Here is a 12414-nt window from a genome sequence, read left to right on the forward strand (position 1 = left end):
TCCTCTCAGCTGGAATCACGAGCCTTCGTCTTGCTTTGCTGCTACCACACAGTATGGTTACGTGTTTCTCTCCAGCAATGCCTTGCTAAAGCATCAGTGTGGCGCTTCTTTTTAACTAAGGAAGACCATATCTCTGATTTCTGATCAAAAGTGTACAGTGTGCCAATCCATGCCATCCTTCCTGCCAAGTTTAGGCCTATAGTGAGTGGTCGCCACACTGGCTTGTACCATCCTCGACAGACCCTCCCTATTTTACGAGTTTTGTTGCCTTTTTTCATACATCTTGACTATCATTTGGAGGGTGCTACCTTTTTTGGGATTCCAATTTTAACCTGCCTAAGATTAACCACTCTGAGTAGGAGCCCCGAAGCCTTCAACATCCTCCACAAAAGTGGCTACCACTGCTGTGATGTCCTCACCACCACCACCGTGGACTCCGTAGGATGAGAAGTTTGCGGTTTGACTAGGGAATCTTCGGTGTCCCTCTGCCCTACTGGTACTTCTGCACTGGCCATCTTCCACTGCATTGGTCAGTTTGGCCCATGTAGTCATGCCAGTCACAACAGGTGGTAGCAGAGGCAGGAAGAGCCCGCTTGCTGTCACGTCTCACCTTTGCTTCACAGATCCGCCTCTGCTCTGATGTGGCCATAAACTGGCAAGTCCCATCTGTCATCACCCATCAATCGTGGGTGCTGAGAGGGAGCAAACCCTACAGCTCTTTGGCCCCATACAAATGAGGAAATGCAATATATTACTGTGGAATCGACAGGAACAAAAACACCGTTGAGGGACATGCTGAATGCCTGTTGCCAGAATGGGACTCACACTTAATAACTTCCACTTGGGGTTACCCTATCAGGGAGGGCATGGAGTTTTCCCACAAACCCTCCAATGGTCCCTCTAATGGGGGCAGCACATGTTCAACCATAAGTGGCTGCTTTTGGTTCCTTCAAAATGAAGGTCAGGTTGTCCCTCCACTGGGTTTTCCTGTCCAGCAGGCCCTGCCTCAGTGTCCTGCCCTACCTTAAAAGTGTGCCCTAAGCTACACATGGTATACCTAGCAAAAATCTGGTCTACCCTTAAATCCAGAGATGAACCTGGGTGCATCATTATTATAAAAGAACAGTGGTCCCTCTGACAAGTATTTATTGATTTTGTTTTCGACTTACGGATTGATTGGTTCCTTATTGCATACTGTTCAGATGGATCATTGCATTTTTGATAATAAATGTAAAGAAAGTGTTTCGAAGGCAGTGATTTAGTTTGGTGTTGGGATGCAGACCCATTTTCTGTGCAAGCTGCATGCAAGTTTGTCATGCGCTGTTATGAAATACACTGATTTGATATAGCTTGCCATTTCTGGCAACAGGCTGTGTGCACCGTGATCACAACAACGTGACCGGTCCCATTTGTGGGATAGGTTTGTGCAGTGGCCAAAGCAACTGACTCCGGAGCGCGGGGCTCGCGGTTTGATACCCTGCAGCAGCTCAGCATCATGTGACTCTGGGCAATAGCTCACTTAATCTCCCCGATGACCCACAGCGCCTGGATATCTTTAGGGGGCGATAAGTCATGCTTTACAAATCTGGAATTATTATGCCAAAGCATTTCTCTCAGCTCACCCAGAAAGGCTGGTTGAGAATACGATTATTCTGCTGAAGGGCCGCGCAGTGAAGAGGAGAGAAGAAAAAGTGATCTGTACCCAGTCATGCTTCCCTATTGTAAGCATTCTAGACTGATCCTTTGTTTTAGGATGTTTAGGATGTTAGGGTTTTGAGACCTACTATGACACCATTCATCGACCGGCCCCTTTAAATCAGGTTGGTCATGTAGTGCACACCCGGTCACAGTACACAGAGCCAGCTCGTACACACATCATTATTTTATATCTTTGTGAACATGTGTATACAATACCAAACTTCCTAGTTTGCTGGGCTGAAAATTTGATGGGATGTGTGGTGTGAGCTTAATCTATAATGCAAACATTCTCCTACACTACAGCGGTGCCCATCATGCAAAACAGTAGTGCAGGTACTCGCTTTTCGAAAGTACTTTCCTCCTCTGAGACATGCCGGTACTCCAGATGCTTGGAGACACCTGACATGACCTGCCCGTTTAAAGCACTGCTTTAAGGGGACTCAGAATTATGTGAAGTTGAAGATATTTAAATAACAACACCTACAGAATAATAGTGAAAATATAGAAAAATAAATTCCCAAAACAACAATCTTGAAGAAAAAAACATAAGCCTTAAACTAAAATGTCGAAACAACTAACAATGCAAATGAGCTAATTATAAGTATCCGACGTAAAGATGAAACATAGGTAACCAATTTCCACGGTGAAACGTTTTGTACATACCGCCACCTAGTGGTCAGAAAAAGAAATGCATGCATGCATTTCATAAGAAAAACAGTTACACACAAAGAGAAGTATGGAATCAAACATTTCGTCTTGAAATATTTTTTTTAAACAAAGGCCCCTGTACAATTTTACAAAAAAAATCCTTCATCCCCACCTGATCCGTGGAGTCAACAAACCATACGACGACAAGCGAATCTTCATGACGGATATAAACGGAACATTGTTTGCGCATTACATAGTAAACCAAGCCCACAATCGGGATTGTAACAATATTTAAAATAAACATCAGCCTTAAAATAAAATGTCGAAACAAATAACTATGCAAATTAACTAATTAAAAGCATCAGGTGTATAGATGAAACAGAGGTAACCAATTTTTCACGGTGAAAAGCTTTGTACATACCGCCACCTACTGGTTTGATTAAGAAATGCATGCATGTATTTCACAAGAAAAATAATTACAAAAATAAGCATGAAATCAAACATTTCGTCATGAAACAAATATTTAAACAAAGGCACCTGTACAATAAAAAAAGAAACCCTTCAACCCCACCTGATTCTTGATGCCAACAAAACATACAAAGAAAAGAGCACCTTCATTATGTATATAAGCAACATTGTTTGCGCAGTACATAGTAAACCAAAACCACCAATTGGATTTTAACTTTTGTACAAAGAAAAAATCTTATACGTCAGCTTTTTCTTTGAAATCAGCCTTTCACCAAAACATTTTTCTATATTACAGTTTTTCAACATTTCATTTTCGGCATTTGTGTTTTCGCCATTTTATATGCATCTACTGTCACTGCTTGTTCACAGGGTTAGGTGATGTGTTCCACTAAATGTGGTGAAGGAAGTATCACTGTTTGTGGGACAATGACATCTTGAGGTGTGCAACTTTATTTAAATACAATAGGAAACATTTACTAAGTTTTCACGCAGTACAGAAGCCAAAGTTAGTGTGCTGTGCTGCTATGCGTTCAAGAGGACATAACCGCGCCATAGTCACTAAGATATAGTGTGGTTTCCCTCTCTCCTTGCACTGGTGCACTTTAAGCTGTCTTGCACCACACACATACCCCTGCACCACAGTGGAAAGGTGTGTACTTGATGTCCAGCATAGGCTTTGTGCTGGAATTGTAGCCTTCCACTACAAAATACTACGCATTGACAAAGTTCAACACCTTTCCCACTTTGTCTGTGTTGTAAACATGCAACATTTTCTCAAACTTCATGTCTGCCTCGAAAAGAAGGCATTCATTTTTGGCACAAAGTCCCACCTGTAGGTAGGGCTTTTCATTAAAAACCATGGTGATTGCATGGGAACGCCCATATGCCAGCCGTGCATTGCTCCTTTGTGTTACTTTAGGGATACATTTCAATGTAAATAAGAATTTACAAAGGAAAGTTAATCTTAAAACAGCACTTCCCACCAGTTTTGCATCACTTTTGTGATGCAACCGTTAGTAAGTCTGCCCCACCGTATTCTTGGATGATTTAAAGTGTGGTCAGTTTACCATCAATAGCCTGTAAACAAAAGTTACAAAGTGTGGATTGCAAATGAAAAGTGGAGAATCCTGTCAGCAACTAAAATAGTCTCACTCAAAGGATTAGGCTTTTCAAGCCTGAAGTTCATTGGAAGCCAGTATCTCTCTATACAGAGATTCACATTTTTAGAGTATAGACAATGCAGTGTGCTGCAGGGTAAGTTACACTGCTTCTTTGTGGCCTTATAGTTTAGCAGGTAAGAATGCATCTCCCCTCCTCCCTGCCTCAAAAAGACACAAACTTAAAAATCAGATATCTGAGACAGGTGGATTTAGGAGACCCACATTGATGCATCAAAATGTTTGTTCTTTCGGCAGCAACATTGGAAGCTAGCTCAGTATACTGTGTAGGAGATTAAAGTGGTGGCTCAGTCTATAATGTACTAAGGCAATTCAAAGCTAGATTTAATTGTGGTTGTGTTTTCCTTGCAATCGCCTAGAGTCTGTCTTGCTTAAATTTGACCAGCAAGAGGAGAATATGAAGATGGCCAGGAATGCAAAGATTTCTGCCATTGAAGTCTCCTACATGGACAAAGTTTTACAAGGAATGCAAATGTTTATCTCGCAGAAATCTCTAGAAATGTGTCAAATCTTAAAAGGAAATGAGAAAGGTTCTCAACAAGAAAGCTCCAGCATCTTTTCACCACTGCTAGGCGTTATTCACAAAAACATCTCCAGCATATTTTTGGACCTTGGAGAAAGCGAATAGCACTTCAGTAGAATGTTCCACCTTGTTAAGAGCTTGCCAAAGAGCACTACAAGCAACCTATTGGAACTTCTCCGGGCTTTTAGACCATATAAGGACTAATAAGAATTCTTCAGCATGTTAAAACTTTCTAGGTAATATCAAGAACTCAACAGCATGTTTGAAACCAACCAAGGACCCACTTTCCAAGTCTTAGCAATGTTAAATGCTCTTGACCAGAAAGCAGGTGTTAAGCATCCTGAGGAAAAATAAGGAATCTAGATGCACAATGTTCCAACGGTCTTCAAGGCTTTCAACATTCTGTTCATTGTAACTGCACTAGGCACCAATCTTTCGGCCATCTTGAAGTGACTCAAGCCCTCCTTAAATAAAAGACCTTTAAATGTGGCATAATTATAATGTTGCACCTAATGCCATGCTTCCAAAGGTGGACCACAACTCCCAGCATCTACAAGAAAGGAGAGGTTGTGCTGCAACCACAAGAGTGTATTACAGTGTACTACATTCCCACTGATTGATTTGCAAGTTGGTTTGGAGTAATTGTTTCTCCAACCGGCATTACCTTGATGGTTATAGGACTGTGTGGACACGTTTCTAGGGTTGCTACCATTTTCATATTGTCCTGATGAAGACCCGAGAGCAATTGGTTTCTGGTGTCGAAACGTCAATGAATTTCACTGTTGCATCCCATTAAGTTATTCTCTTATATAGTCTAATTCATGCATAGGAGTTGTGTGCCTGAAGAAATGTATTGACTGTCAACAGTGTATTATCCCCTGTAAATATCCTTTGCACATCAGTGTTCACCTTTGTCACAAATCACTTGCGCTGCATTATTTTCTTTGGAGCGCCTGTATTGTTATTAATGTATAGTATAGATTGTAAAGAAATCAAACAATTGAACATACAACTGATCGTGTATGCGATATCTGTTTTCTTGTTTTACAAATTGCCATGTGAGCATAGGTTGCTCTCCGAGGGAGCCATTTGTACTAGTAATGTATTGCCGAGGCTTTAAGGGTTATGGGGCGACCCCTTATGTGTTTACGGCACAACTTCAGGTGGGCTCAGAGTAAGGAAAGGCAGTGTTTTTTTAGAAAAAGTTGTAAACTACATCACATTTTTTCTCCAAAAAAGAAAATTAAGATGACAGGGTGTTTCCTGGTATAAACATTTGTTCCCCTCCCATACACCTGAAGTTCATCAACACTGTACCCCTCAACCCACAGCTATTTTAAATCTGCCCCATCAGGTGTGCACCATGTGACACATTTTACATCTTACGGGCATGAGTTAGTTTGGTTTGGAAATAAGTGGGAGACACTAAGCAGGTAAAAGGTTTCATATAACACTCAGCTGCAACAAGTCCAAGGCTTTCCCTCTCCATGAGGGGGAAATAGCAGGCCATCTTCTCTCTCCATGTTTTCAATACATTATCTTTCCATCAGATCAAAAATATGAAAAACAGTTGAGATGGATGTTGGCTCATCAGCAGCCTGCTGTCCCACGTAAACAACCTGGGCTGGAATTGCAATGCCCTGGGTGTGTCAGCTGAGGCCGGAACCTCGCTACCAGACACCCCAGCCTTGCTTTACACTATGTACAAAATACAAAAAAGAGTATGCGGACTCGCAGACTAGATATGGAGTAGCCTTTGACAGCACAGTGTGAGGAAAAAGACCAACGTGAAAAGATGGACACTTGCTCAGCTCAGTCATACTTCTTCGGTAAGGACCACCAGGCTCTTTGTTCGACAGCAGTATCGTTCACACAGTTTGATCAGTTCTGATATTATGAAAACGGAAGAGGCCAGGCCAGTTAAAAATAGGAGGTCTAAAAACAAGAAATGACAAAAACAAGCCAGTTATTTCTCCTGCAAAAGAAAGATTTTAATCTAAGTAACCATACTGGACATTTTGCTGGCATTATACTACTTGTTCATCTAGCAAAAAAGTAGGAGTGTAAAAAGACTTGGCTAAATATGTTGTGCAAAGTATAGATACCTATTGCACTTTGTAAAGTTGCAAAGGGTGTGTAATTCGTATAAGTTCGCCTCGGTAGGAGGAGGAGAGGGAGGCTTGGGTTTACCACTAAAAGAACTTTTGCAAGATAATTTTCCAACAGCTTTTGTACAGGAATTTTCCACCTAACACTGGACTTTGCTGGATTTTTCTCCTATGAAAGTCTCCTTTAGATCTATATTTTCAATCTTTTTTAAAAATAATTTGCACAATTCAAAGTTTGGCAACCACGACTAAAAGCAAATTAATTCTTCAAGCGTGCGGTCATGGTTGCAGAGGAAAGAAAAACTCCAAAAATAGACTAGCAAATATTTTGGCCACATGAAGGAGAAAACTTCTGCGTTCAGGTTCTGAATCCAGAGACAGCTAAAAGATTCTTTCTAATATAGACCCTCATGACCAGTGGTCCAGTAATTGGTGCAATATTTATAACACCTGATAAAATACAACTCTGTTAAGTTGGAATTTATCTGTTGCAATAAATATCACCCAATTACAACATGTGTATTTTGGCACTCATGTTTGAATGCCAAGTTCAAAACTCTCGACATACAGCAATACTAACTGCAGAATGTTGACTTTCTAAATATCACGGAGGAAACTATATATAGGTAATATATAAAATACGTATGTTTTGGTCGATACTGGATACTGGTTCCCCAACAAATTTAGTCAGGTTTGACCTGATGATATTTTATCAAAAAACTCTTGTTTCAGATATATATGCTGTAATTGAGGCTACCACACAAATTACAATAAACGGGGCTGCTCATATTGAAGGCCATGTGCGCCACTTTGCAGCATTCAGGAAATTGTAAGGTAATGACCTGAATAAATAATAAAATACATCTCGCCTGATTACTTGTTTGTGCATGCATCATTCTCCTTTGTTTCTGTTATAGTGGGTTATGGTGTATCCATACCTAAAGCACCCAGGTTCTGAGTGAGGAATATCTTCTGCAGAGGTGGGATATAGATGACCGCCATCTGGCCTAAGATAGATCCCAGCACGGAGTACAGGAACATGCGGTTTGAGAACAGGCCAATCTCAAATACACTCTTGGTCTGAAAAGCAAAGCGCAATTGTTTGGTGCATCAATAGAAGACAAGCATGAAAACTGAACATCATTTAGGATTGTGAAGGAGAGAAAGTATCTGTCTTGAGACTGGTTGCAGTTGATCTCCTTGCCCACATGCATGACTAATATAATTAACTGTAAAGAGGCTTTGAGTCATCCCTCTTCATCCATTAGTGTGCTCAAGTGACACTCGCATATTGTTTCCACCTACCACAGCATATGGCATAGGGCAGTGTGTCAGCTCACTTCAGCTATTGGTTCTCTTGCAGAGTGATTGACGGGAAAAGGTTTGCCTGAATACATACACATCTGCCTGAAAAGAGATGCTCCTCAGTGTCAGAGCTGGTAGACTAGTACTTTAATACTTTTTTCTTTACATATTTGTTGTATGGTGGGAAGTTAATTAAGTAATACATTTTTGAAAAAATATTTTTATTTTGCATCACAAACATGTGAAAACACCATACAGGGTGCCAATCGTGCTGCGGTGATAATGGAAGAACGGGAAGAACAACATTAGGCGCCTCAACCCCACCCTCCTCCCAGATATCAATCAGCCGTTGCTTTCTTCAAAAGGAGTATAATAGAAGAGTCAATTGTGGTATTCCTTACCTAGGTCTCTCCAATACCCTCACTACGACACCCATGTTGGAGCAGTCAATGTGTCCTGATTCAGTACTAGTCCCCATTATTTCCAGCGAGTTTCAATTTTTTCATCTCCCCCACACCTCATACAATTTTCAGGCAGCCCCTACTAGCATATGTGACTTTTTCCACTGCCATTATGTGTCCATGTCCTGACTCCATTCCACTATCAACAAGATTTTACTTGTCCTGCAGTGTCGGGCAGTATCCCGCTTTGCTACCATTTGGCCTAGTCCACAAACAAGAAGCTTGGCCCATGGTAGGTGTACATTGTTTGGGCCCCCAGGAGAATTAACCTCTGTTCCAACTCAATCTTTTCTTCAAGGATATCCCTGAGTTCCTGGACTATTGCCCCCCATAGCAGTCATGAATCAGCGAGCACCATCAGATCATGTGGAATAATCATCTGTCTTCTTCCTTGCATCCTAAGCAATTTGGGGCCATCACCTACCCCAAAGTATGTAATCACCATCTGTCATAATACTCTATGCAGAGAAATTTAAACTGTATAAATCATAGATTTGATTTTATTGCCATCACCCTAGGATGCATCAGTGCTGCCTCCCAATCAATAGCCTCCATTTCTCCCACCCCGCTCATCCATTTCTCTCGCTGCCTACCTAAATTAACAGGCATGTTATTAATCAATGTTATGAAGGTAAGGGAGGATGCCCCTTTCCCCAATTCTTCTTACAGCAACCGCCCCTATAATGGTGCATATTCCAGGATACTTTCTTCTAGTAGTCCCTCAGTCTGCTAAGCATGCCAAATCTATGTATACTTCAGAAACCGGTTGGTCCTCATTCCGCATTCATGTTGCAGTGAGGAGAATGGCATGATATGTCTATTTTCCAACAGATCCCCCATCTTGGCAATCCCAACAAGGTCCCAGTGCCCAAACCCCTGCAGCTTCTGCATCTCCAGGAACCAGTTCCCCTCCCACAAGGGAGTTTCCTGCTTGGTCCTATGGTGCCACCCCAAGCATTTCATGGCTTTCCCCCATGCTGCAATGACTATTTGGGTGGCTGGGAGTAGAGGGTGTGACCCTTTACCCCGTAAAGATAGTGCAGGTACAACCTTGTCCCCCATTGCGCCCATTCAAGTCTGAAGGTGGAGTGATCCTCGAGGGCAAATATCCAGTCATTAACATTAACCCCTTCCATGCGTTTGTCGGCCTCCGTAGTGCTGCGCACGTCCGTTGGCAGACGCGGCCCCGCCCACTCCTCTAAACCAACACACCGCGGCGGAATTGCCGCTGCGGTTAAGCAGTTAGTTAAATGGGCAGCCCAATAGTATGCTTCCTGGTTGGGGGGGGGGGTCCAGTAGTAGGTGTTCTGTAAAATGCACAGCAGCTTAGGGAGCAAGATCATTTTAAAGATGGCTGCAATCCCCATCAGTGTGAGGGGGGTGCCCTCTCTACCTCATCTCAGAGGGCTTTCACCATTCTTCCCAGGTTTATGCATAGGCAGAGCTCCCTCTGGACCATCAGGGAGATCCCCGAGTGCTTGGAGCCGTCTTCCACGAGCGTCAGATGGCGTGGGAGTAGGGACATGTCTAGCTGTCCTCATGGAAGTTAGACTACCGACATCCCAGTTAATCAGGTAACCGGAACAAGTCCCATATTCCTCAAATATTTGGAAAATTAGTGGAATTGTCATGTTAAGCTCGGTAATATAGAGGAGGACGCCATCCACACTGAGCAAGATCTTTCCCTCATCTTCCTCTGACACTGAGATTTTAAATGCCACACACCTCTGGGTTGGTCCTTACAATACAAGCCAAAGACTATCGTGAGAGCAAACAAAAGGGGAGACCGGTCATCCCTGTCTGATTCCCCTTGCGATGCGGAAGTCAGAAGATCTCTTCCCATTCACCCTCACTTTTGCAATCAGAGCCTGGTAAAGCACCCCCACCCACTTCCTATATTGGGGACCAAATCCACACAGTGTTTGCTCCAGGAAGGGCTACTGTACTGCATTGAACACCTTTTCCATGTCTAAAGCAAGAAAGACGTGTGGATCAGGTCGCTCTCGTACTTCATTCATCCAAGTATGCACCCTCCTCAAATTGTATCACATTGGTTTGCCCTGCATGAAGCCCGACTCATCTCTATGTATCGGGGTGTTATAACCTGTACAAGCCTTGAGGCCAGAATTAAGGGCAAGACTTTAACCTCAATGTTGAGGAGTGAGATTGGGGGATAAGAGTGACAATGTTCCCTTGGTTTGCCCTCTTTATGGATCACCACAATGATGGCTCACCAGAGGTCTGGTGGTAGCACTCTCTGTGTTCCAGCCTCCTGAAACAGATTTAGAAGATGCAGCCCCAAAATCCGTGCACAGATCTTAAAGAATTAAACAGGAATTCCATTTGGCCCTGGTATTTCTTTAGTCTTTAGTTTGGCTTTTGCAGATTGGACCTCTGCAAGTGTGAGTTCCGCTTCCACGTAATTTCTCACCTCTGTGTCTAGCACGGGAGTGGTCACGGACTCCAAATATTGGGCAATCTGCAGCACCTTTTGTAATGATCTGGCCCTATAGAACAACTATAGTACTGGGCAAATGTCTTGGCAATTTGATAAGTCGTATGCCTCCCCGCCTGGCTCCACTATCCTTATCACCCATCTGGCCTCTATTTCCTTCCTACCTAGCCATGCCAGGAGTTTTCTGGCCTTATCTTCTGTGTTATACATTGTGTCTATTGTGGCCAGTATTTTCCTCTTCACACTATCCTGCACTAAATCCTGTTACTCAGTTCTCATGAGTTTTTGTTGCCTGAGCTCAGGGGGTCAAATCCAAAACCCCTGGGTAGACCTCCAACTAAAGAAGCTGGTGTTAAAGGTGCTCCAGGGCTTCAACCACTTTCCTCCTCTTATGGGCTATTACTTCTTGGCTCTATCACAGAGGACCATCTTATATTCTTCCTATACCTTCACTTTGGATTTGACTCAACCATTAATTTATTTGAAACATAGCTTGGTGTGCACCTGGACCCCTTGGTGGCCTCTCTCTCTTGTAAGTCATAGATGCTAAGTTTCTAGTCCAAGCCTCCACCTCTTGCCTCCCGCAGAGGGGGGTGGTCAGAGAGCTCTCTGGCCAGGAATTCTGCTTGTTGAAGATCCCCCCCCACATCTCTTGCTGGGGTAAAGAGATAGTTCAGCCAAGAAAATAATTTATGGGTCCTCCAGAAGTAGGAGTACCATCTTTCAGTGGGTTGCGTACGCCGCCATAGGTACAACGTGCCCAGTGTATTGGTAAAGCGCGAAAGTGGGTTGACTTGTTTGCCAGTCCCAAGGTTCCTGAATCTATCCAGATCTACTGCCATTACATCTTTAAAGTCACACCCCAGTATGTGCAGCATGTAATTTGCCTCCAGCAGAATCTCTGTAAATTTCACCATAGTGGATGTTTGCAACCTTGGGGGTGGTAAATGCACTAATCAGGGTGATATTAGTTTGCCCAAAATGCCCTTTTACTCCCACAAATCTGACATATCCACTGCTTTACCACCTGGAAGGATGGGATTCTTTTTAGTCAATATAGCTTCTCCCATGGATCCAGTGGTTTTACTGGTGTGTGCCAGTGTGGTGTAAGCCCCCTCCCCAGAATTTGGCAGTGTGTACCTTGAAGATGGGTTTCCTGTAGGAAGATATCAGACTGCACCCGTTCGATGCATTTGACCACCAAACCTCTCTTGATTTTGTCACCTAGCCCATTGACATTCCATGACTGGACCAGGAGTGCCCTGGTGTCTACGGGTGGATTACATGCCATGACTCTTTCTGTGGACTCTTGTTATGTATGCACTCCCTTTTGGGATCTTAGAGCGACTGAAATGTCTGTATCCACTACTAAATTAAGTGAAGTCTGAACACCAACCCCAGTCCCTGACCCTCCCCCTACCCAATAATAACCCTCATGAGTGTGTTCCCCCAGAACTAAACTATAACTACTTGTTGGGGGAGAATTCGAGGTCTGTAGCCCATCACCCCCACCCAACATTTCAATCCCACAATATGGTTAAATGCACCTCAAGCTTACCATCACTGAATG

At 43.1% G+C, this 12414-nt stretch overlaps 1 protein-coding gene across 1 annotated transcript in view; it reads right to left on the reverse strand.

Annotated features, from left to right (window-relative positions):
* Nucleotides 1–269: 269 nt before the first annotated feature.
* The window catches only part of ATP2C2 (ATPase secretory pathway Ca2+ transporting 2), a 371780-nt gene continuing 359635 nt past the window's right edge, over nucleotides 270–12414 (reverse strand). Inside the window, exons 26-27 of the mRNA XM_078670787.1 lie at nucleotides 7562–7703; nucleotides 270–6450 (exon numbers count right to left, since the gene is read on the reverse strand). Coding sequence (XP_078526913.1) covers nucleotides 6332–6450; nucleotides 7562–7703 — 261 coding nt within the window. The 3' untranslated portion in view covers nucleotides 270–6331. The remainder of the gene's footprint in view (nucleotides 6451–7561; nucleotides 7704–12414) is intronic.

This window comes from Lissotriton helveticus, chromosome 12 (assembly GCF_964261635.1).
Source record: "Lissotriton helveticus chromosome 12, aLisHel1.1, whole genome shotgun sequence".
Taxonomy (NCBI): Eukaryota; Metazoa; Chordata; class Amphibia; order Caudata; family Salamandridae; genus Lissotriton; species Lissotriton helveticus.